Source organism: Fukomys damarensis, unplaced genomic scaffold, assembly GCF_012274545.1.
Source record: "Fukomys damarensis isolate Sample0158 unplaced genomic scaffold, DMR_v1.0_HiC HiC_scaffold_33, whole genome shotgun sequence".
In the NCBI taxonomy this organism is placed as follows: Eukaryota; Metazoa; Chordata; class Mammalia; order Rodentia; family Bathyergidae; genus Fukomys; species Fukomys damarensis.
Genome location: NW_022900945.1, coordinates 44572752 through 44599644, shown reverse-complemented (window position 1 = coordinate 44599644; position 26893 = coordinate 44572752). Strand labels below are relative to the sequence as shown.

General features: G+C 39.1%; 1 protein-coding gene across 7 annotated transcripts in view; it reads left to right on the top strand.

Moving 5' to 3' along the window:
* The window catches only part of Ptpn22 (protein tyrosine phosphatase non-receptor type 22), a 69608-nt gene that overhangs the window by 9705 nt on the left and 33010 nt on the right, over positions 1-26893 (top strand). For all 7 annotated transcript variants that reach the window (XR_004515121.1, XM_010631253.2, XM_010631254.2 and 4 more), the window contains 10 exons: positions 15349-15457; positions 15662-15738; positions 16027-16122; positions 16683-16721; positions 18650-18721; positions 18825-18884; positions 19748-19890; positions 20241-20307; positions 21381-21458; positions 24059-24145. Coding sequence is in view for 6 of the 7 variants with exons in the window: in XM_010631253.2 (XP_010629555.1) it covers positions 15349-15457; positions 15662-15738; positions 16027-16122; positions 16683-16721; positions 18650-18721; positions 18825-18884; positions 19748-19890; positions 20241-20307; positions 21381-21458; positions 24059-24145 (828 nt within the window). In the remaining variant the exon portion in view is untranslated. The remainder of the gene's footprint in view (positions 1-15348; positions 15458-15661; positions 15739-16026; positions 16123-16682; positions 16722-18649; positions 18722-18824; positions 18885-19747; positions 19891-20240; positions 20308-21380; positions 21459-24058; positions 24146-26893) is intronic.

The following is a 26893-nucleotide window of genomic DNA, read 5'->3' as shown; positions in this document are numbered from 1 at the left end:
GTATTTTAGGTGTTTTCTCAAAAATGCTGGTTTTAATATTTTGTTTGTAGGACTTCAGGAGTTTGACTAGGAATCCTATGGTAGACATACACAACTCCAGATTAATATTAAATATTAATATTCACTGAAGATCCAGCGTTCCCTGAGTATCTGAGTTGTGACTTATGCTTCAAATTAAAATGGTCATTCATATTAAGGGAAAGAGACCAAGATTAACTTCTTATGGAACATTATGTTTGTATTCTTTCCATGGGATTCCATTTGGATGCCAGATGTTTTTAAAGAATACCAAAACTATCCATTATCAAACACATTTGTCTTTCTTTCTTTGTTTTCTTTTTTTTGAGGGGGTGATGGGGTAGTATTGAACAGGTCTTGCTCTGTAGGCCCTGCTGGCCTCGTTATGTAGCCTAGATAGCCTTCAAGTTGCAACCCTCCCGCCTCAGCTTCCTGTACTTTCCTCTCCTTTTCTTTGTCCTATTTTTTAAAATGTGGAACATGTGTTTTTGCCAAAACAGCTTTCCTTAACTTCTACTGCTTAGAGATGGATGCAGGTTTCCTGACTTTCTACTGCTTAGAGATGCAGGTGTAGAGGCAGTGAGGGACGTGAAGAGAAACAGGAGTGCAAGGTAGCCTCGGGTCAGGTGGATTTGATTACCCAGGGAAACAATAACTGTCCTCGGAGGGAAGTGTGGTTATTGATGCAGTGGAGGTTGGGTAGGCCTCATTCTCCCTATACCCTGGCACATCAGATAACACAGGTCGTCTGGTAGTTACCTATCTTGAAGTGTCTTGAAGTGCTTCTTGCTGGTTTTCCAGAGCTATGAGAACTTTAAACCTCAGCTCTTCAGGTATGAAGTGGGGAAGAAACCAAGAGAACTGGTTGTGGTGTCAGTCAAGTTATCTGCTATTGACATATTCCTTAATCTCCCCAATCTCTGTTTTCTAACTTATAACATGAGGATGATAAGGTACATCCTACCTATGCTCACAAGATTGTTGTGATGATTGAATATCACTACTAGGTATGGGCTGGGCACGCTGGTGTACGCCTGCAGTCCCCGCTTCTCTGGAGGCTGAGGCAGGGAAGACTGTGAGTTCAAGGGCAGCCTGGGCGATTTACTGAGACCCCCATCACAAAGGAAAAAAAAAAGTGGTCATTCATTAATGTTTATGAGCACTTAACTATATACCAATTTTGGATGTAGATACCGTGGATACAGTAGTGAAAAAAAAATGAACCAAAGCCTTTGCCCTCTAGAACTAAAATTCTGGCACTACATAGAAAATGCTCTGAAGTCTCCAGTGGTTAGATATTGTGATTGGTTGATGGATTGATTGGACATTATGATAGAAAATCCCTCTGTCAGCTCATGGTATCACGAAAAAGCCTGACTCCTCTGGGGAGAGCTGCCCGAGAGCAGGTGAGAAGGGAGTCCTAGCTCATGTGTCTGTTTAGACATGTGCCTGCCCTTGGACAATAATTCCTGAGATAAACTCACCCGAGGCGTAAGGTAAAAGGAGAGTTCAGAGGCAGTACTAGCCTTTCTTTTACTCTGGTTGTGTCTTTTAATGTCAAGGAAGGTTTTTTTGTTGGTTTTTTGGTACTGGGGATCAGACTCAGGTCCTTGCACTTGCAAGGCAGGCGGTGGAACCACTGAGCTAAATCCCCAGCCCTGGTTGTATCGTTTAAAATAGTGTACATTGCATCCCTAATATTTCATGCTTTTCTTTTTCTTTTTCTTTGTTTTTAGTTCAGGTTGTTATAATCGCTCACCAAATTACAGCAGCCACCCCTAATTGGTTTCTCTGTCTCTAACTTTGTGCCATCTTCAATTAATTTTCTTTTCGACCTCCAAATGATCTTTTAATAATACAAATTCTACTCATATTTTCCCTGCTTAAGAACTTTTTATAGCTTGTACTTTTTAGCCGTTTGTAACTGTGAGCTATAAAACACACTTAGAAAAGTACGTAAACTGTGTAAGTATAATTATAAAGCCACCATCACCAATGCAGCCACCACCCAGGTGAAGAATAGAGCAGTCAGACCCTAGAAGACCCCTGTGTACCCTTTGTCAGGCCTCCCCGGCCCTCCCACCTCACCCTGCCCGAGGGACAATCACTGTCCTGACTTTTGTATTAATCACTTCCTTACTTTTCTAGCTTCTGATTTTAAGGACCTTGTTTTTGGGTGGTGATTAAGTGGAACCTCACTGTTCACTGACTCATGTCCTCCAGTGGAAAAATAGAGTGTTGCCCTCAGCCCCACCTAAAGGTTGAGCTGAGACACCTGCGAAATGCTTCAAGGGTGGGGTGGGTGCGGGTTGGGGCGACTGAGGCCAGATCACTCGCTTGAACGAGGTACATACTACCATCCAATTGGAGGGCTTTCCGTATGGTCAGGTCCCACGTCCCACCTCAGGCTTGCACTGTGTTCTCCTATGATTCGATATTTCTGAGGTCTGAAGTCTTCATTCTGTGACACAGGTCACCGCTAGGCTGAAAGGGAATCATCAAAAGGCATTTCTACTTCTGGGTAGCTGCCCTGTACCTCCTACCCTTTTCCCCTCCCTCAGGTCCACGGCTCAGAAGCGGCCTTCGCTTCTGCCCTGGCCAGGTATCAGTGTGCACAGCAGAATATTCACAACTGGACGTGACAGCCCTGCTGTGACAGCTGATGCCAGTGCCATGCTGATTGGGCCCTGTGCCACGACTAAATTCAATAACCTCTCAGGGCAGGCTGTTTCCTCTGTCTTCAATATCCCTTCTGTTCTTCTTTACCTAGTTAATGTTTAATAATTCTTTAGATCTCAACTTTGTGGTCACTTCATCAGAAAAGCCCTTTGTTTTCTCTCCCCGCTCCTTCTTTCCTTCTCTCCTCTCCTTTTTTTTTTTCCTTCAGCTTTAATTGAGTTTATTGGTACATTTTAGGGATACAGTACAGTTACATTCATCATTGGGATCTTGTACCTCTACCTGTCAGATCTTGGTTCTCATTTTTTCCCCTTGTCCCTGCCCTCCCTTCACCTTTTTTTTGGTTTTGTGAGACAGAGTTTCACTATGTAGTTGAGACTGACCTGAAACTCACTAGGTAGCCCAGGCTGGTCTCGAACTCACAGCAATCCTCCTGCCTCAGCCTCCAAAGTGCTGGGATTACAGGTGTGCGCCACCATGCCCAGCTCTACTGTAAGTCCTTATTAGCACCATCTGTTATTTTTCATAGCAGTTAACACAATTCCCATTTTACAGTCATTCGTGATTGTTTCATTAATGTCTGTTTTCCCAACACATTGAAGTTGAGCTTCCTATTCAGTTCTGCTTATCTCAGTATCCTCTGTCACTTGCACAACATTTGGCGTGTAGCAGACACTGAGGCACACAACTTACCTAAAGATCATTCACAGCTTATCGAATTAGAATTCAAAATAGGTTTGCGGGAGTGGGGGTGGGTACTAGGGATGGAACCCAGGGCTTTCACACTTAGCCACATCCTCAGCCTATATATATACATACATACATATATACATATATGTATATGGTTTTGATACTGGGGGTCAAACTCAGGACCTTGTGCTTGCAGGGCAGACACAGTGCCACTGAGCTAAATCCCCAGCCCATGTATTTATTTTTGAGACAGGGTCTCCCTAAGTCTCTAAGTGGCTCAGAAGGGGCTCGAACTTTTGATCCCCCTGCCTTAGCCTCTTAGAGTGCTGGGATTACAAGCATGTGCCTCCATGCCCACCTAAAATGATCTAACTTTTTTTTCATTAAGTTTATTGTTACATTTAAGATAAACAATACAGTTACATCATCACTGGGATCTTGTACCTTCACATGATGTATCTTGGTTCTTGTTTTTACCCCATTCCCTTGCCCTCCCTTTACCCTCTTCACCCTTCCCTATTTACATAAATTGATTTAATTTTTTTTTTTCTGGTACTGGGATTGAACTCAGGTCCTTGCACTTGTGAGGCAGGTGGCAGAAACTCTGAGCTAATTCCCCGGCCCAATTGATCTAATTTTTGAACTTATGCCCTTAGTATCTTTCTGCCCCTGCTTTACTGCTTCCAGTATACCCATTTATCTTAATTTTTTAAACTTTTGAAGACTGTGAAATAGCATAAATCCCAAAATCCATATTAAGCACAGATATACAAACAATTAATAATAAAACAGATGCACTGAAAGCAAGAGATAGAACAGTGCCCACACTGAAATCTCTTGGGTGTCCTTCCAAATATCAACTCATTACACACACCCCTTGCAAAATTAGAAGTAAACACTATCTTGATACATTTTTCATTGTTTTTCTGCATTGCCTTAATATCTACCTATCGTGGTACCTTGGTTCATGAATGCTTTTGTCTGCAAACTCTGTATTGGGGACAAATAGGACCGTGGCCATCTTTCCCACACAAACATAAATCTGGCCATTTTTTTCAAAACCGTAGAACAAATGAAGTTTGTGACCCAAGGCACCACGTACCTCACTAAATAATAGAGGTTATTTTTATCTTATTTTGAACTAAATGTAAATAAAATTATAATTGCTTCCTTACATGTCTTGTTCCCTTCACTCTATACATTTTTAAAAATTATTATTATTATTTTTGGAAGCAAGCTTTCACTATGTAATTCACGCTGGCCTTGAACTCACTATGTAGCCCAGACTGGCCTTGAATTTGTGATAGTCTTCCTACCTCAGCCTCCCGAGTGCTAGGATTTATTATAGCCATGTAACACCATGCCCAGCTAAATCTACATTACTTTTGAAAATTCATCAATTTTATTTCATGTAGGTGGGCCTTAGCTCTTTCTTTTTTATTAATTCTGTCAAGGGCCAGAGGATAAAATTGCTGTGATCATGGAATGCATGCAAAGAGGTCAGGAAGTCACTCTGAGTGGCATCCATTTTGAATCATCCTAGCCTATCACAGACCCTTGCGGTGCAGTCTAATCTCCTGCTCAGTACTCTGATGCAAGGTCAAAAGAAAAACTCAAAGACACAATTAAAGGGACAGAGAAATGGGGAGCCAGGACAGCCAGTGCTGAGCAACCAGCAATGACTCTGGTCAGTCTGTGCCACTGATTTTTATTGGTAATCACAGTGGGGTAAAGGGGTACTATGTGTGAGGATATGCAGTCGTGCAGTTGCTATGGATACTAATGCAGGGTAAGGCTTGTAAAGGAAAAGACAAAGCATTCTCAAGTGAGGAACAGAACAGACAAAATACAGGGTTGTAATTAGAACCTTGTCCTTCTAGTTAAGAAGGTTTTAGAAGTGGGAATGGAATTTGGGTGCGAGTTACTCGGACCTCGGCTACTGTGTTATCTCAGATTGAGCCCCACAGCTTCATGGGCCATTTCTCTAGTCTCTGCTGTGGCCATGAGTGGGAAGTTCATGCTGTGCACTCTTGTGGTGCTTATGAGGTGTTTCTATGGGTCACATAAGCTTCAGTCAGACTCACTTCTTAAAATGAGCCATTTGAGGGGTTAACTCTTTATAGCCTGCACTGCTTTGGGCATAACCAATCATTAGGGAAGTAGCCGACAATAGCCGTGTCTGTTCTTTTAGCTTTGCTGGTTTAGAAATAAATTTGCTGTTTATAAAATTTATAAATTGTATTACTATATCCAGACTTGATCAGGATCGGGCAACTGGCTCCCAATAACCAAATGCACAAGAAATTCACCAGAAACCAGAAGGCCTTTATCAATTTTTAAGGGAGATGAATAAGTGCCAAGCTGAGTAAAGATCACATTGGCTAGCCAGTGTATCGCTCACTTTGTAAGAAAGTATGGAAAGCTGACTATACTCAGGAAATGGCTGAAGAACGTGGTGATTTTAGTGGCCTCAACTCTGACGGCATGATGTCTCTATCTCCTTGTTTGAACTTCGGGCTTATGGCCCACACTCTTCTGAAGACTGCTAGGGACAGCTTACTGTCTTCCTTTCCTTCCTCCAAACTTAGAGGACTATTCTCTTCCAGTGGTACATTCTTTATTAACTTGACTACAATTTGGAGTAGGCATCCTCTTTGACCACTCACAGCAGCTAATTTTATTCTATGCCATGTATATCTCAGCCATTGTACTATACACGAGTTAAAGCTTGATTTCATGCTGTGGGCTGGACAGTTTTGCAGCACATGCGTTAAAAACTCCTTAGGCATATATTTTTCTTTCCTACATTGGAGGCAGTTGAAACATCTTTATTTAAAAAGCACATAAAAAAGTATGAACTGCAGGGCTGAGGATTAACTCAGTGACACTGCACCTGTCTTGCAAGCATAAGGTCCTGAGTTCAATCCCTGGGACAAAACAAAGTATGAACTGCATATCAAAAGTCGAGTATGGGGGCCGGGGATTTAGCTCAGTGGTTCCATCACTTGCCTTGCAAGTGCAAGGGCCTGAGTTCGATCCCTGGTACCCGCCCCAAAAGTCAAGTATTGAGCAATTTAAAATGTGTTCCTTGAATATCTATATATTTGTGCAATGACTGAAAATATGGGATAAAGAAATATGAACATGATTTCACATATATAAGCTAATTGGGTTATGGTGAATCTTCTTTTTAAATACTATTTTTCAGTGAATAAATTCCAAATAGAGGCCCAAATAACAAAAACACCACTTATACAACTTTTTTTTTTTAGGCAAGGTATCACTATGTAGTTCAGGCTGGCCTTAAATTCACTATGTAAAAAAAAAAAAACCCACCCCCCCATAAAAAACCCAGCCAAAACAAACTCACTATGTAGTCTACGCTGGCCTTGAACTTATAGTAATTGTCCTACCTCAGCCTCCTGAGTGCTGAGAGATTACAGGGCATGCGCCACCTCGCCTGGCTATCTCATATAACTTTAACTATCAAATGGGCCCATACTTAAAGTATTGTAATTCTAATATTGGTCAGTAGTAAAACATATTCAGATTTACATATTGCTGATATATCTTTCTGAAGACAAAATTTGTATGCCATTTCATATATATATATATGTATATATATAAAATGTTAATATGTAATGTTATATTAATATATATGTTATATTTTAATATGTATCAAAATATATGTGCAAATATTTTAACTTCTAAGAAACCATCTGAAGGAAATAATGAAAGATTTAACTCACATATAATACAGTGGCAAGACATTCTAATATTGTTATAATTGTGAAATATTGGAAGTAATTTAACATCCACCAATATAAAGAAACAAGTTAAATATCTTAGGTTATACTACCTAAACTACACTAGAATACTTGGCCATTATTAAGAACAATGTAGGCCAGTTATTGTGGTGCATACCTATAATTTCAGCCACTCAAGAGGCTGAGCCAGGAGGAGTGCTGTGGGATTGATACCAGCCGGTGCTTATATGAATTCAAGGGCAGCTTCAACTTACATAGGGAGACCCTGCCTCAAAACAACAGAAACAAAAAAAGTAAAAGAACACAACTGATAAGCAAAAAGAGCAAGTTACAAAACCTTATAAAATGGGATCCCAATTTTATTACACACATACAGAAAAAGCATTGGGCGGTAATATTACAAAATATTAAGAACAGTTAACTCTGGATAGTAGGATTATAGGTGATTTCTTCCCCCCCCGCCAGTACTGGGAATCAAGCTCAGGACCTTGTGCTTGTGAGGCAGGTGCAGTGCCATTGAGCTAAATCCCTGGCCCTATAGGTGATTTTTATCACCTTATTTTTATTCCTCTGTATGTTACAACTTTTCTTCAAAGAGCAGTGGTACCTGTTCACAAACACTTTTGTTTACAAACAATTTGGTTTGCAAACAGAAGCATTTGGCAAAATTTTGTTTCTTTTTGCAAACTCTACATTGGGTAACAAACATGACTATGGCCAGCTTTCCTGAATGTGGTCATCCTTTTCAGAATCGTGGATTGAATCAAGTTTATAAACCAAGGTACCACTGAGTGTATATTACCTTTTTGGTTGTGGTACTGGGGATTGAACTCAGGACCTTGTGCTTTCAAGGCAGGTGGCAGCACCACTGAGCTAAATCCCTGGCCCCTGTGTATTCCTTTTTTTTTTAATTTAAAAATCTACAGATAGAATTTTCCCTCAGTGTTGTTGGATTCCACTCAAATAGGAAAGAGGAAAATAAAAGGTTTTTCTAGAAGGGGTAAATATTGTATCTATCATGCACAAAGAGATATTTATGATATATGAAGGATTTACTGAGTCTTAATAGAAAAAAGATACTCAGTTCCAAAGGCCATGTTCAAGTGCTCTCATTTAAATATACTAGAAGTCAGACTGGCATTTTAGCAGCTTCTATAGACTCACCATTGACAGGCCAGGGAAGCCTGGAAACATCTAGTTTCTGTGAGTATTTATAGTAACGACACCAACCATACAGGGGAGCACACGGCCCCTCCTGCGTAGCAAGTGAATTGAAATGACTCATCTGTGTGAATCAGCTTATCACTTGATCATACTTAGCATTTCTTGATTTTTATGCACATTAAGGTGCAGGGTTTTTGTTTTTGTTTTTGTTTTCTCCTATCACCAGAATAAATATATGACATCTCACTGAAGCAGATTTCTCCCGACTCCATCTCTAGCTCTCCCCGGGGACCGCCTACTCCCACCTTTTCAGTTATTCACAGGATATTGTTTTTTTTAACACAATGCTTCTCACTTCCTCATATTTTACATAGCTGAAGTTGAACTCACCATAGTTTGGCTACTGCCTACCCATCCACCCACCTGTCCCACAGAGCCCCAGAAAGCAAGCTCCGGAAGTCTGCCTGTCTTGTGAGTGGTGACAGAGTGCACACTCAGGGCCAGTTCTGTCTTGTCCGTGCTTCTGCCTGGTAGCATGCCTGGTCTCTAGATGTGGATTTGGAGGCCAGAGCTCCAAACTCCACTCCTTAGTGTTCACACTTTCTTTGTTTTGTTGGAGGCTCTGTATAACACTGGCCTGCAGCAGTAAGTCACTGAAGAACTACCTTGAGGAGCTCTGGGAACAGCACAACTTTGATTTCCCCCTTCCCCTTGCACAGAAGTTTCAAGAATTACAAGCATTATTTTGCTCCCTCCAAAGTGCACTTCTGCTGTGTCTTGTATATAATAATGCACCCTTTCAATACAAAGCACAAAGATCTCACTTTCTTTCCTCCTTCCTTTCTTTTCTTATTTCTTCTTCTTTTCCCTTCTCTTTCCTTCCTTCTTTCTCTTCTTTCTTTCTTTTTCTTTCTCCCTTTCTTTTTTCTTTCTTCCTTCCTTCTCTCTCTCCTTCCTCCCCCCCACTTCTTCTCTGTTCACTTACTAGTCTATGAGAAAAGATGTGCAAAAGATCTCATCCTGATTTCTAGAGTCTTAGGGCCAAGACCCCAGTTCTGTTCCTTGAAAGGAAACCCAATGAATTTACAAGCATAGTATGCACACATAGAATTTGGCTTGTCACAGGTTCCATCCTATACTGGGCTCTTCATTTTATTCTCTCAACAAGACTTTTCCTGATCCCTCTTGTCAGCACCTTCTCCAGGAAACTCACCTCCCTACTTCTTGGTAGGCAGAGAAATATTTACACCATTTGGCCTCTTATCTTTTCTTCGGAGCCTCCGCCATGGTCTCTATAGGTATTTCCTCTGTGATGTTTTGCTGAATGTTACCCTTTGTCATGTAGCCAGATGACCTCAGGAGGAGCAAAAGAGTATGAACAAAAAGCTATTCTGCTCCATTGGTGAAGATCACAGTGAAGGCTAAATTAGTATAGATTGTGCATATACAAATAACTTTTATCGGTGGCATTTTTTATCAAAATCACATTGCCATACTTTATAGAAAAGGCTTTACCCATGACATTCTCCCTAGAAAGCATTCTACAAGCAAAAAAAAACCCAAAACATAAAAATTGTAACAAAAGAGAATATGCAGGAGTCATTTCTGGAGATTTCTAGAAAGAACTATTCTGGGACTTGAGATCTTTTCAGTAGGCCTAGGCAATGTGAAATGGTTATTCTGAAGGTACCCGAGCTGAGAGTGCTGAAAAATAGGTATAAATCCAGTGGAAATACTTTATAATCTCCTATGTGTCTATGCTATGTCCTTCGTTCATTCAGTTCCTAATGAAAGTATGCTGTACAAACGTCAATTCAGCATTTCTTGCATTCTAAATTCTTTTCTCTTTTTTGAGTACCAGCGGCTGAACTCAGTACCTTGTGCTTCCAAGGCAGGTGACAGCACCACTGAGCTAAATCCCTGGCCCTCATTCTAAATTCAATTACGAAAATTCACATGAATTCAAAGTAGGGTAAGAAATAAGGATTTAAGAATTGACTGAGTACCTGCTTCGTATAGGTTCCCTGTGTCTGACCAAACCCTAAAAAAATAGAAAATAAAAAATAAAGGGTCATTAGAGCAATGCACACAGGGGTTAAACCGTGGCTGCCGCTGCATTTTCTTCTGCACCTGCTCATGGCGTAAGCCTGCTGCTGGGCTGGAAGGAGCGTGGGCGAGCCGGGCTGGCAGGGGCTGGGGCTTCCCTGTGGTTTGTGGCGGAGCTGGGGCTGCTTTATGCTCTGAGGGTCCCGCTGAGGCTCTGTGAGCACTTGGCAGTGGTGACAGGATTTTTAAATTCACTGACACCCATCGCTTCTCAGTCTTTTGGCTAAGATCAAGTGTAAATTCACTGACACCCACATTCTATGTGGCACTTAAGGGACAATTTCTTTTGACAGCAGGATTGATGTTTATATTTGAGTGGTGGTACTTCCATAAGCATGGTACATCTTTTATTGAGCAAGTATCTATAAACCACTTGTGACCACTGATGGGAGGAATAGAAAGCAGCATCTCAGAGCCAGGTTCTTCCAGCAACAGAGAAGGTGAAACCAGCAGACACAATTTGTCAGTCCTAGGAATTGAAACCAGGGCCTTTCAAGGCAGGGGACATCACAATCCCTGACTTAAAATTATACTACAGAGCTACAGTGATAAAAACAGCATGGTACTGGCAAAAAAAAATAGAATCAAGGGTCAGTGGAACAGATTAGAAGATGCAAAAACAGCTCCCAACATAGTCATCCACCTTATCTTTGACAAAGGAGCCAAACACCTTCACTGGAAGAAAGGCACCCTCTTTAATAAATGGTGCTGGAAAAACTTGCTTTCCATATGCCAAAGATTAAAACTAGACCTAACTCTCTCACTATGAATGAAAATCAAAATGGATCAAAGACCTAAATATTAAAACAGAAACACTAGATCTGTTGGAAGATATAATAGGTAGAACTCTTGAGGACATTGGTGTAGGCAGAGACTTTATGAACAAAACCCCAACCACACAGGAAATATCACAGAGAATAAACAATGTGTTCTCATTTTATTTAAAAGCTTTTGCACAACGAAGAAACCACCAGTAGAGTGAAGAGATAACCCACAGTGTGGGAAAAATTTTTGCCAGCTGTTCATTAGAGGATTAATATTGAGCATATATAAAGAACTCAAAAAAATTGGACCCTCCCAAATTTAAAGACCCATTCAAAGCAAGAGCATGTGAAATGAATAGACACTTCTCAGATAAAGAAGTAGAAATGGCAAATAAATAGATGAAAAATGTTCAACATCACTGGTCATTTGAGAGATGCAATTTTAAACAACACTGAGATTCCATCTTTCTCTAGAAAGAATGGCTATTATGAAGAAGTTTTTTGAAAAAAGATATCAACCAATAACAAATGCTGGCAGGGCTGTGGGAAAAAAAGGAACCTTTCTCCACTGTTGGTGGGAGTGTAGACTGGTACAATCACTGTGGAAATCAGTGTAGAGATTCCTGAAAAAACTAAAACTAGAGGCTCCATTTGACCCAGGTCTTCTCTTTCTTGATGTCTTCCCGAAAGAATTAAAAGCATACTACAGTGATACATGCACACCCATGTTTATAGAAGCACAGTTTGTAATAACTAAATCCTGCAAACAGCCCACACGACCATCAGGCAAAGAGTGGATAAAGGTGTGTTGTCTTTTAAAATACAATGTAGTATTACTCTGCCATAAAGAAGGATAAGCTTGAGACATTTCTAGGTAAATGGATGCATCTTGAGAGTGTAAAGTGATATAAATTGGACACAGATGTTTAAACACCACATTGTTTCTCTGGTGTGAGAAACCAAAAGTAAGTAAACCAAGAAACACACTGGTTTGACAGTAAAAATATTTTTTTTAAAAAAAGGACCAAACTCTGTAATAGATATTGGGAAATGGAAAGAAAATGTTCAAATGAGAAGGGGAACAAGGAAAGAGGGAGAGGGAAAGGAAAGAAGGGAACAAAACAAAAAAAAATTGGAAACAAAGCTTTTATAAATGAGGGGAAGGGGGTCAAAAGGAGGAGAGGTGGGTAGGGAAGAAAGCAACATATATATCATGTGTAGTTAGAAATTCTGTACGATGAATATTATCATTATGTATATCTAAAATGAACCAATAAAAAACAATGTAAAAAGTCCGGAATAAAATACGTAACATGAGAGGGAAAAACACAAACTTGTGATCCTCCCTCTTAGCCTCCCAAAGTGCTGGTATTACAGGCCTGTGTCCCTGTGCCCAGCTGCTGTGCAGTCTTACACTTCCTCTGGTTGGAAGAGTCTTCATCTCACAGCTTTTACTCATGTTTTACAGTGATTCGCTGTCAGTTCCCATGTCACCTCCACAGCCTTCCCTGCTTTCCCCAGAGAAAAATGAATTACTTCCTTTGCTTTGTCTTGGAACAGAATATACCTTTACTATAACACTCGTCACACGATTCAGGCCATCATTTACATGACTACGTCTCATGGTATATTTAATTCAATTTAACAAGTCAGTTCCAGATGGTGCAGTAGGCTCCAGGAATATAAAAGTGAACAGTTTTAAGAGTTCATATTTTAGAGGGGAAACTGAAAACCAAATAGATAATCACAATGTAATATTGTAAATGCTAAAACTGAGTTATGAACCTAATACTGTGGAGACAGAAATAAGGGACTAGATTTAATGGTGTTGCTTCTTGAGTGTAGGAGTGATTCATGCTTCTTTCATCTTTATACCCGCTGTGCTTAGCATATAGTAAGTAGGCAGGAAATGTTGGTTAAATAAAGATTTAACTTCATTTAAAAAAAAAAAAAGAGCAATACACACTCAAATAAGCCCAAGGGCTGGCCATCCATTCCATTCAGCACCCTTAATTAGAAAAGGCTTACATTCCCATACACTGGTTTGTTGAAATAATGTAATGATCTACTTATTATTGTATTTATACAATATCAAGGCTTTTGGACTCTGGATAGTTGGTAATTAGTTGTGCTTTGAACTCTCAGCTCAAAACATGTTATGATCTCAACTTTTTCTTCTCCTTGTAGAGTCTCTGAGGTATTTGCCAAGTTACCCTGAGCCAGTTTTGAGACTTAATGATGGATTTGAATTATTTTCCAAATCAAATTTCTATTCTCTATTTCCTCCCTTCTCTGTTTCTCTCTTTTCAATGTCATCATATTTTTAATTTAGGGTCCCTTTCCACACCCATTTGTTAAAGCCACTTAGTAAGTCTCCTCAGGTAAACTGCTACATATAAACACATCATAATTATGTGAAAACAATAGATGAAATATAAGCAATTAAGTAACAACGATAACAATCCCCTTTAATTTTTTTCTTATTGCTAGTCATATGAGAGAATTTCTTTATTTTCATACTTCTCTTCATTAATTCACCCTGTGTTGGGCCAGGGGTTTAGCTCAGCAGTTCGGTGGCCTGCCTTGCAAGCGCAAGGACCCGAGATCAATCCTCGGTACCAAAAAAACAAAAAACAAACAAACAAACAAAAATTCACCCTGTTCAGGGGAGCGATGGCCGGAATTACATAAGCAGTTCAAAGGATATATTTATGAGGGAAAAAGGAATGGCCTAATTTTAAAGAAGTCATATTTTACATAACTATCAGTGACATCAATTTGTGCAATCTTGAAAGAACCTGGAAATCATCTTTATTTTTTATTTATTTTTATATTTTTGGTACCGGGGATTGAACTCTGGTCCTTGTGCTTGCGAGGCAGGTGCAGCGCCACTGAGCTAAATCCCCGGCCCCCCACTGAAGTCGCTAACTGAAGTTGACTTGGGAACTGTGGAAAGGGGAACCGTGACTCTCAGTTTCTATAGTGCGGTTGTTTGGGGTGAAAACAGTGCCACTCATATGTGCAAGGGGACAGCGTTGATTTTAGTCGTAAACGTGCCGGGTCTGAAGCTGTGATAGACACTAACGTAGAGCTGTCTAGGATATGGTTGAGAACTTGAGACTGAAATAGTGAAAACTGTGTAAGGGAAATTTGAGACTTTTCCAATAGGGGTTGGAAATATAATTCTACTTTAATCCATGAAATCAGCAAACACTGGCTATGCCATAAAATATTTATCTCTCTGAACAAATGCATATACAGTGGGAGAAGAGCAGAGCCCTGGGGATTTAGCATTGGAGCGTTGGGTAGTTGTCAATTAGGACATCAAAAACGGACAGAGAACCATTAAGAAAGAGCGGGAAGTGAGAGGGATAAGTCACAGAGGAGAACTGCGATAAATGTAGACTAATAAGAAACAAGAAAGGAGGAAATTTCAGAAGGAAGTTAACACCCTTCTTCTTTTGCAAACTGACTAGGCCTCACAAAATTCAGACCTGGTAGAAACAGTTTCTTTGAATGATAAACAAGATACGATTGATTTCTAACAAGTCGTCAAAGAGCTATCGTTTCCTCCGACCTGAAGTTTTAATCTCTAGTGTTGGCAATGCGAATAATTTCAAGGAGTTACTTCATATCTTGGTGATTTATATTTTCTCTCTATCAGAATATGCTTGAAATTTGAATCACATTTAAAAATGACTGCTTAGGAACCAAAATAGTTCCAAGTTTATTAGATATAGAGATTTTATTCAAATAAACTCCATGTCTGTTTAGGAAAAAAAAAGTGATCTAGAGTAAGAAGACTAATGGAACTTAATGATTTCTTTGTTTATCATCGAACTAAATTGTAACTATACTGCAAGTAAATCTAATTTTCAGTATGTTCCCATTGGGTGGAATGTATAGCTTACTTCCAGAAAATATCAATTGCACCTTTAAGTTTTAGCTATCAGCTGCAGTGAAGTGTGGACTTTTCACTTCTCCAAATATCACTGAATTCTACTCTCCTTATCCCCTGTCCTTAATGAAATCAGCCCCAGAAGATGCAAAAGCAGTTTAAATGGAATTTTGGTGCATGGAGAAGGAAAAACTCTCCAGAGATAGCTTCTTACCTCCTTTCTGTAATGGCAAATTAACTTTTTCTTGGAATTTTATTACAGAAGCTGAAAAAGCAATCCACCAAGCTCAAGGCAGACAGAACCTATCCTACAGCTGTAGCTCAGAAGCCCAAGAATATAAAGAAAAACAGATATAAGGACATTTTGCCGTGTAAGTTCTATTTCTCCCTAAAAATGTGTACCTCCTCTCAGTTTCAAGCATTTCTGTCTTTCTACCTACTGCTTGTGTTCATAATCTTAGAACATGGCATTTATTTAAGACTGTAAAAGAGTAAAACACTTATTACACCCACTACTCATAGTTTTAGGCTCTGTAAGCCCCCTTAATTACATGGTCCCTCTTTTTTTATTATAGACGATCATAGCCGGGTAGAACTGTCCCTGATAACTTCCGATGAGGATTCCAGCTACATCAACGCCAACTTCATTAAGGTACACCAAAAGGAAATAAAAGTATTCCTATTTCTCTAGAAACTTTAAAAAAGGGAATGGGGCCTGGCATGGTGGCACATGCTTGTAATCCCAGCACTCAGGAGGCTGAGGCAGGAGGATCACTGAGTTCCAAGCCACCCTGGGCTACATAGTGAGTTCAAAGACAGCCTGAACCGTATAGCAAGACCCTGTCTCCAAAAATAAACAAAACAAAAGCAGCGGGGAGAGGATTAGGTGAGAAGAGGGTACTTCCTGCAGTCATCTGATGTAACTTCTGTTCCTCTCCAGGGAGTGTATGCACCCAAGGCGTATATTGCCACGCAGGGCCCTTTACCTACGACTCTTCTGGACTTCTGGAGGATGATTTGGGAATACAGTGTTCTGGTAAATGCAGAGTTGCTTCTGTCACTTTATTCTCTAGTTCCTAGGGATAAAGGGGATTGAATGTCAAGATGTGATGAGGTTTCCCCATCTACCAAATCCAGTGTTGTTCTTTTAAAAATTGACCATTGGGCAGGGACAAGGGGCAAAAATGAGAACCAAGACCTGTCATGTAGAGGTACGAGATCCCAACAATGAATGGAACTGTACTGGATCCCTAAAATGTACCAATAAACTCAATTAAAGAACAAAAATTGTTTTAAAAATTGACCATTGGAATTTCAGAGTTCAGGCATTATTTAAAAATTTTAAATCATAATGTCATTTTTTGTTCAAGGAAATGAAAGTTCACACCTTGACAGGCTCTTGAGGTAACATGACGTTACTGATTTGAATAGAGAAAAAGGAAGCGAGGACAGAAAGAAGGAAGAATATAAGTTATCAAGCTTTCTTTTCTGGTTAAAAAGCAAAACTAGGCAGTTTACTTTCTGACCAGGGGGCCCATGTATTATCTCTTTCCAGTTTTAAAGATGTTTACATTTCTATCTATTTCATTCCCCCAGATCATTGTTATGGCGTGTATGGAGTTCGAAATGGGGAAGGTGAGTCACTTTCTAGTGCTGGTTGATCTAAAGGTAAGGAAGAACACGAGGAGGGCCAGGGTTTTAGCTCTCAATGGTTTCAGCACCTGCCTTGCAAGCACAAGGATCCAAGTTTGTTCCCCATACAAAAATGAAGAAGAAAATGGGTAAAACTGATAGCAGAACTTTCCTTCAGTGTGCTTAGGTTAAAAAAAACCAAAAAACAAAAAACATGCTATCTTCCTAGTATCCAGTTTGGAAATGCCACGTGACAGGCTTTTTTCACCCCCTAAGAGTCTATTTTTCCAGGAGACCCCATGTTTTAAATTAAATATAGGCTAGGTGTGGAGGTGCACACCTGGAATCCCAGCACTCAGCAGGCTGAGGCAGGAGGATCGCTGTGAGTTCGAGACCAGCCTGGGCTACATAGTGAGTTCCAGGTCAGTCTCAATAACATAGTGAGACCCTGTCTCAAAAACCCAAAAAGTTAAAAGTAAAAATTAAATAAATAAATACACAAAATTATGTAAAAACAAAGTGTGCTTTTAAAAGTAACAATTCCCTTTCTGATTTCCATTAATCAGATATCTTTAGCTGCTACTCAGAGCTTCTAATCTTGTGGTGTCCAAAATGGCATCCAAGTAGCTAAACACTTAAAATATGGCTAGTATGATAAGAGGGATTCAATCATTTTATTTTAATTGATTTAAACTTAAAAATATATTTAATCCAGTTATTAAAGAAGATTTTCAGTTTATTGGGGACCACTTGGGCATGTGAAACTTTTTAAAAATGTAACTTGCGCCCGGCGTCGTGGCACACACCTGTAATCCCAGCACTCAGGAGACTGAGGCAGAAGGATTGCTGTGAGTTCAAGACCAGCCTGGGCTACATAGTGAGTTCCAGGTCAGTCTCAACTATGTAGTGAGACCCTGTCTCAAAAAAAAAAAAAGGTAACGTATTTAAATCTAAATGAAAAGAAATTGTTTCCAATGAAAATTTAGCATACTAATTGAAATGAGCTATGAATACAGACAGGATTTTGAAAATTAATTTTAAAAATACATTAAATATGTACTAATGTTGATTACATGTTGAGATTTTTAGACATGGGCTAAGAGTATTGCTAAAGTTAATTTTTTTTTTTTTTTTACTTTTGAACGTGACTATTAGAAAATTTAAAATTGCACATGTGGCTTTTCTTTTCTTTTCTTTTTTGGTACTGGGGATCAAACTCGGGACTTGTGCTTACAAGGTAGGCAGCAGAACCACCCGGCCCATGGCTGACATATTTTTGTTCAATGTCACTGTTCTAAACTATCATTGCCATTCTGAGATGGGAATTTTGATTGAAACCAGGGAAAGTTAGTGTTTCATTTGGCTTGTGCAGCTGCTTTAGTATTTGTATTCTTTCTTTTCTTTTCTTTCTTTCTTTTTCTTTTTTTTTGGTACCAGGGATCGAACTCAGGTCCTTGAACTTTCAAGGCAGGCGGAGGAACCACTGAGCTAAATCTCTGGCCCTATATACTTTCTTTTAGTTCTTTTTTGTTGTTCTTTGATTTTGTTTTTGCTTTTGAAACAGGGTCTCACCCTGTAGTTCAGTGTAGCCTTGAACACCAGGAATCCTCCTTCTCCAGCCTCCTGAGGGCTGGGATTACAGGCATGTGCCTCCATCTCTCTTTTGGTTCTTTCGGAATACTAACAAATAGATCAAAGACCCTGTTTCTAATTTCTTCAGACATCTAGAAAGTCTATAATTTTATATGCTTTACTGTTTGTTTTCCCATCCTTTGGAGATCCCAGATTATGATGTTAGGGGTTTGGAAGTGCCTAACCTAAAGTGAAAGACATAGAGCTGAATCTGCTTCTGTGTGAGGGAATGGGTCCTATTTCCCAGAAGAGACGGGACTCTATGAAGGGAAATCACTATATTCTGCTTTGTGCAACAGAAAAAGTGTGAGCGCTACTGGGCTGAGCCAGGACAGATCCAGCTGCAGTTTGGCCCTTTCTCCATATCCTGTGTAAGTAAGATGTCTATTCCCAGTATGATGGGGCAAAGCTTCCGGGTTCTACTTTAGAGAAATCTTCTTCTTGAAATTGCTAACATCTTAATCTTCTTCTCAGGAAGCTGAAAAAAGGAAATCTGATTATATAATCAGGACTCTAAAAGCCAAGTTCAACAGTGTAAGTATAGAACAGGAATGGTAAGCTCAGAAGCCTCCAGAGACCAGGCAGGTGATAGATGTGTATGACTCAGTGCTGGGCAAAAGAGGGCGGGGGAATAGTGGGGAGTATGTCCTGAATATGTCTTCATATGAAAAGAGATCTCTGGTGAGCCGGGGCTTTAGCTTAGTGGTTCTGCCGCCTGCCTTGCAAGCTCAAGGTCCCGAGTTCGAGGGAGGGAGAGATCTCTGTATCCCAATCTGTGTAACACCATGGCATACATAAAAAATGATAATATTCATAGGGTGTAAAGAGGCTGAGCTGCAGACAGCGACTGGGAAGCAACTTGAGAGCTCAGGCTGCCCTAAACCCTATCATTCCTAAAGACACAGGGATTTTAGTATAGCAGCATGCTTGCGACCCATTTAAGAGACGGTTTTGGGGGAGAGATCTGGTTTGGACTCTTTTCACATCTATCTCCTCTTGTGAAGGGAGTGGTTTGGGTTAGCCTTAAATCACTTTCTCATAAGGCATCTGATCGATCACCTGACACCTGTAGAGAAGAAAAGAAAATAAATCGCCAAAACAAAAACAAAAAAAAGATATAGAATAGAACCCAATAAGTCAGATGATGATAATGACAATGATTTTGAATTTGGGATTGAACTCAAGGCTTTGCATTAAGCTATGTCCCCAGCCCTTTTTATTTTTTTATTTTGAGACAGAGTCTAACTAAGTTGCCTAGACTGGGTTCAAACTTGTGATCACCCTGCCTCAGCTTCCCAAAATGCTGGGCCGGAGGCATGTTCCACCAGGCCAGGCTCAGACTAGCAGAATGAGTTAGAGTTCTCATTTCAAACTCTCATCGTTGGTATTTTTCATAGGAAACTCGAACTATCTACCAGTTTCATTATAAGAACTGGCCAGACCATGATGTGCCTTCATCTATAGACCCTATTCTTGAGCTCATCTGGGATGTGCGTTGCTACCAGGAGGATGACAGTATTCCCATATGCATTCACTGCAGGTAAGAAGTCACCTACGAACCTTCGAACAAACCAAAGGTCTGGCCACACCCTATAATTGAAAGGGAAAGGTCAACAGCAGAAAGAAACTATAATAAGTTCAACCTGAGCAATAAATTCGAGCTTTCCTGATGTTGCTCGTGAACAGTGTAGCTTTAGTGACACTTGCTATGAGATGCTGTTGTGGACCTGTCCCGAGGTTCATTGTGGCAAACGCGCTCTGGAAAATGGCAGACTGCGAAAAGCTTTGTAGGTTCTGGGCTGCTTCCTCAAATCTGATGATGAAATTTTCTGGCCACTGTCAACAATCTCCTCTCTCTAAGTGTCCGTCTACTGTGTTCTTTCATTTCAGCGCTGGCTGTGGAAGGACCGGTGTGATTTGTGCTATCGATTATATATGGATGTTGCTAAAAGATGGGGTGAGTTTCTCTCAGCAGGTTCTTCTGTTTGTTTACTCCATTGCTTTCAGACTGGAGAATAGTTTTGTTTTTCAAAATATCTTCATCTTTTCTAGAAAAATTTGTTTTTAGACCTACTCTATCAGATAATTAAATTAGTTCCTAGGTTGGCATTTCTTAAAGTGTGGTCCCAGAAGCTGCTGGTGTAGCTCAGCGGTAGGGCTGCCTTGTGTGAGGTCCTGAGTTTGATCCCCAGGACTGCAAAGTGTGTCCAGACAAGTAACATCAGCATCACCTTGGACTTGTTAGAAGTAAAATTCTTGGGCCCTACACCATGGACTGATCCAGAAGTTCTATAGGTGCAGCCCAACAAGCTGTCCAGGTGATTCCGATGTATGCTAATATTTGAGAGCCACAGCCCTAAATTACATATTTATTCTTCCTTTATCCAAACTGCTTTAGCAGATGGACTCAATCTCAATCACATGTTGTGTTCTTATCTCTGTGTATCTCTATCTCTATCTCTGTATTATATTGTGATACTAGGGATCAACCCCAGGGCATTTGCATAGAGCTACATCCTCATCCTTTTGTTTTTTACTTTGAGATAGGGTCTTGTTAAATTACTCAGGCTGGGCTCAAACTTGCAATCCTCCTGCTTAGCCTCCCAGAATGCTGGGATTACAGGTGTGCACTACCATGCCTGGCTTATAAACAATTTTTAATGTCTATTAGGCAAATAGGAAATTTAAAATATGGCTTTGGACTTATTTGCCCGTTTCTTTTATTTCACAAAGCTCTAATCCTTGCTTATCTGCTGAGTCTTGTCTCTCATATCTTTAGTTCCAGATATTTGATGATCTCCATGTGAAATAATTCTAAAGGCTTTCTTCAGCCTTTTCTAGGAAAAATACCAGTCTCTAAATCATGGTACAAGTGAGAGAAACCACATTTGTTTTTACAATGCAGTCTTCTTTTGTTGATATTCCCCGTTAAGCTAGCAGGTGTCACAGAAGTACAAGATGATGAGAAAGTGACAATGATTTATTAAGAAAGGATAAAGGAATAAGTTCTTTTTTCCTTTTATCTGATAGATAATTCCTGAGAACTTCAGTGTTTTTAGTTTGATCCAGGAAATGCGAACACAGAGGCCTTCGTTAGTTCAAACTCCGGTAAGGACTATGGTGAACAGATCCAAACATGTCTTTGAGTCTTGCTCCATTTATATATTTACAAAAAACATCTGACTACTCAAATATAACAACTACTCAAATATAACCCATTTCTCTAATTCTGAATATCCCAGTGGTTTTTGTGTATCCCTTGTTCTGGGTCAAACTCTTTTGATTCTTTATATTTTATTTTCTGTTTAAAAAATATCAAGAAATCAATATAGGGCCCGGGATTTAGCTCAGTAGTTCTGGCGCCTGCCTTGCAAACGCAATCCCCGGTACCAAAAAGAAAAAAGAAATCAATATAGTATTTCCTACTTGTAAAGGATGTTGAAAAATTTCAACAAGCTGACTTATTAGAAAGAAATAATTGAGGGTCAGATTAATGTGAAATTTCATAGTAATAAAGCCACTGCAGAAGCCATAGAAAATCAGGAATTTATAATTTTTACTTTTGGAGGTAGGAACAGAATCTGGTAAAGGTAGTGAATATGCTCATTTTAGGAAGTAGTGATAATTAAATTTAAAAGCATTCACATTTCTATCATCTAAGAAAGCCACTGTTAGAATTTTTCTATAGTTTTTATTCTGTTCTTTAGAAAACCGTAATTACAACCATACTATATTATATATCACAATTTTCTTTTCTTTTTTTTTTTTTTTGGTTTTTTGAGACAGGGTCTCACTGTGTAGTTGAGACTGACCTGGAACTCACTATATAGCCCAGGCTGGTCTTGAACTCACAGCAATCCTCCTGCCTCAGCCTCCGGAGCACTGGGATTACAGGCGTGCACCACCACTCCCGGCCATATCACAATTTTCAAACCCATTCCAGATCACCCATATTCATCCTGTCAGGAATGGCCTTCCTTTCTCTTCCTGGTCTGAATCTCTCATTGTCCAACAGCATTAATTTTACTCAGATTCCCTCATCAATATTTGTGCCCATATTTCTACATGGTCTCCATCTTTCAGGTGGAATTTGACATTTACTAATTGATTCATCAAAAATGTTCATCGATGTTTATGACATATAAAGAGATTTCACCTAGTTTTTTTTTAGAGCTACTTTTAAATAATTCTTCCAACAGAACAGATCAGAACCTAGTGTTTCCAGCACTGAGAAATGAACTTGTAACTAGATTTACAGATAAAACGATTGGTAGTGGCAGTTTAGGTATTTTAATCTAGAAGTTGTGAGTTGAAGGGAAAAAATGAAGAGCTATTACTATATAAACCTCTCTGTTTGGCCCACACAGGTTTTCCACTAATAGTTTGTGGAAAAAAAGTAATTTTTTAAAATGTGTTGACTGTAGGGGTTTTCTATATTCAGACTGTGAGGGGAAAAGTTTATGTGAAGTGAAAGCATTAGTTGGTTTAGTACTGTCAGACTTGAAAGGAGAATAATGATCCATGTAAATGCATAAAGACTCCAGGAAGTATGCAACCTAGTTATATAAGTTATAACACTAAATCAGTAAAACCATACCACATTCAGAAAAGTTCCATTTCAGCCTCATTCTTTAAGTATGAAAGATGGCTTAAAAGGCCTTCACATAGTCAGATCATCAGTGGCCTGAACAAATATCTTAAGACTTGTAGCTGCTTTATATGATGTTACCCTAACCACGAAATGGCACTGGAACCAGATGAATGCTTCCTGTCTGATTCCTCTTTCAGTTCCTATTGTGTAGGACATTATGGTCCCTACGTGGCTCTCCTGCTAAAATCACTGTTAAAATAAATGGTTCTTTACTTGTCCAGGATTATGGAAAATGTCAGAGAAAATACTTGAGCAGGTACAGAGGCAAAAACAGAGTAGTAAAAACCCATAACCTTGTAAGAGTAGGTCTCATTTCTCTACAGTAAATCTCTGTATAACCACAAATTTCCAAACTTTAATCAGTGGTTTACTTTTCTATGGTCTCTTTACGAGGACAAAATTTCAGTAAACTAAAAGTTAGAAGACTCAGTTTCTATGCCAACTCCCAGAAATTGCTTCTGAATGACCTTGGAAAAACTGCTTATAAATAGGTATAATAGGGGCTGGGGATTTAGTTCAGTGGTTCCACCACCTGCTTCGCAAGCACAAGGTCCCAAGTTAGATTCCTGGCACCAAAAAAAAGTATAATAGCCTACCTATTTCATGGAGCAATTGTGAAGGTGAAGTTTATTAATATATATTGAAGTTACCTGTCTATATACCAACTATTATGTAGCTTTTTTTTTTCAGGAAAGATGGTTTAAAAATGCATTTAGGGTGAAATAAACTTTAAAAAATGTGAACAAAGAAAATAGAATTAGAGGGAATGCGGGAGGAAGAAAAGATAAGAAAGTAGGATTAGAATATAAAAGAAAAATGCCATGAAATATTTGTACGTTACCTAGAGCTATGCAAAATATTTATGATTTCTAGCAGTTTTAAAGTGTTTTGAAATCTGGAATGGGCTATATAAACCAAAAAATGTAATAACTGTTAATAGTCTTTTCAGGCCTGCTCTATTAGTATTTATTTGATGGGGTTCATAATCTTGAATCTTGTTCATTAGTTCACCAAGTTGTTTGGTTTTCTTCATTTGTTCCGGTTTGTTTCTCTTCAGGAACAGTATGAACTGGTCTACAGTGCTGTATTAGAACTTTTTAAGAGACATATGGATATTATTGGAGATAAACAGTCTGGAAGGAAGGTAAAGTTTAAACTAGATACTACATCTTTTTTTTCATACTTTGTTTTGGTCAAAGGATCTCAAAGTAGTTGTAGGACTTACCTATTTTCACAACTAAATTGTAGTGGCACATAAGACTTTCCTGAAAATTAATTTTAGATAATTTAACTTAGAAAAGTAATCTTTTGGTAAATATATATAATTTTAAGCTAATTTTGGAAAGTTTATTTAGGGCAATCATATGTTCTGATCCCATGTTCTAGACAATTGTTTGCAAGTTAGAAGCAAGAGTAGCAAACATAAAGTGAAGTCATAGTTCAGTGATTTTTGGTTTTGTTTTTTGTTTTTTTCTTGGTACTGGGGATCCGAACTTGGGCCCTTGTGCTTGCAAGGCAGGTGGTGGAACCACTGAGCTAAATCCCAGCCCAAGTGATTTTCTTTTTTAGGTTACACTACTCTTATTTTGATTACGAATCTGATAAAAAATCTTTAAGTTAAAAACATTGTCAAATGAGAATTATATATATTTATGGCATACATGGTGTTTTAATACATGTATACATTGTGGAATGACTAATTCAAGCTGATTAACATATTCATAACTTCACTTTGTTTGTTTGTTTGTTTTTGTTTTTTGAGGTATGGTCTTGCTATGTAGCTCAGGCTGCTCTTGAACTCATTATGTAACCCGGGCTGGCCTCCAGCTCCTGGTGATTCTCCTGCCTCAGCCTCCCAAGTGCTGGGATTAGAAGCACGTGCCATCATGCCTGATTTATCATTGGGAGGATTTTAGTTACTGATTCAATCTCCTTACTAGTTAGGTATAGTTAGATTTTCTACTTTTTCTTAGTCGGTTTTGGTAGAGTCAGTTTTTCTAGGAATTTTTCCATCTCATCTAAGTTATCTAATTTGTTGACAAACAATTGTTCATAGTAGTCCCTCATAATTCTTTTTACATTTGTAAAATTGGTAGTAATATCCATATTTTCATCTCTGACCTTAGTAATTTGTGTCTAGGCTTTTTCTTAGTCAATCTAGCTAAAGGCTTGTCAATTTTGTTGATCTTTTCAAAGAACAAACTTTTAGATTTATTGTTTCTGCAATCTCTATTTTATTTGTTTCATCTCTAATCTTTCCTTCCTTCTGCTAGCTTTGGCTTTGATTTGATCTCTTTTTTTCTACTTTCTTACAGTGGAAAGGTAGGTTGTTGATTTAAGAATTTATATGCACTTAAAGCTGTAAAATTTCTTCCTAGCACGGTTTTCACTATTTCTCATAACTTGATTTTTTTTTTTTTTTTTAAGACAGGGACTTGCTACATAGTTCAGGCTGGCATTGAACTCACTATGTAGCCCTGGCTGGCCTAACACTTGTGGTGATCCTCTTGCCTCAGCCCCCAAGTGCTGGCATTACAGGGGTGCACCACCGTGCCCAGCATCACTGTTTCTCATTAAATCTGTTTTGTTAACATTTGTCTTGAGTATTTTCTAGTTTCCCTTGTAATTTCTTCTTTGACCCATTGGTTAAGAGAGTGTTGTATAGGGACTGGGGATTTAGCTCAGTGGTTCCGTTGCCTGCCTCACAAGTGCAAGGTCCCGAGTTCAATCCCCAGTACCAAAAAAGAAAGAAAAAAAAGAGTGTGTTGTGTAATTTTCACACACTTGTGAATTTTCAAGTTCTCCGTATGTTGTTGATTTCTAGTTTCAGTCCACTGTGATTGGGGAAGATACTTTGTATATCTTTCAAAATTAATTATGAGTTGTTTCGTGGCCTAACATATGCCATATCATCTTGAAAAATGTTGCATGTGTACTTCAGAAGAACATGTATTCTGCTGTTGTTGGGAATAGTGTTCTATGTATGTCTGTTCAATCTACTTGGTTTATGGTGTTTTTCTGCCCCCTGTTCATTACTGAACTTCAGTTTGGATTTTCTACCCGTTATTGAATATTGGTATGGAAGTGTCTGTATCAGTTTGCTAGGGCTGCTGTAACAAATACTACAAATTTGGGACACTCACAATGGTGGAGATGCATCTCCTAACAGTTTTTTGAGGCCCTGAAGTCTGAAGTCTAGAAGTTGACAGAGTCATGTTCTCTAAACCTCTAGAGGAAGAATCTTTCTTGCTTCTTCTTTGCCTCTGTGTTTGCTGACAATTCTTGGCTTGTATATACATTTCTCCAGTCTCAACCTCTCTTGTCACATGGCATTCTCCTGCTTGTCTCTATGGTTCTATTTTCTCTTTTCTTTTTGGTTTTTTGTTTTGTTTTGTTTTGGTTTGGTTTTTTGAGACAGGGTCTCATTACGTAGTTGAGACTGACCTGGAACTCACAGTGATCCTCCTGCCTCAGCCTCCCAAGTGCTGGGATTACAGGAGTGCACCACCATGCCCAGCTATTTTCTCTTCTCATAAGGACACACTCCAGTTATATTAGGGCCCATTCTGCTCCCATGTGACCTCATTTAAACTAATTACAGCTGCAACAACCCAAATTCCAAGAAAGACCACATCCACAGATTTCAGGGTTTAGACGTCAACATAATTTTGGGAGTGACCCAAACACATAGCAAGTCATAGCTAAAAATCATAATGATAAATTTTTACATTTAATATTCCTGAAATCAAGATATAGTTGGCAAAGAATGGTATGGTATTATAAGATTCCATAGGGCCGGGAATTTAGCTCAGTGGTTCCGCTGCCTGCCTTGCAAGCGCAAGGACCTGAGTTTGATCCCTGGTACCAAAAAAAAAAAAAAAAAAAGATACTC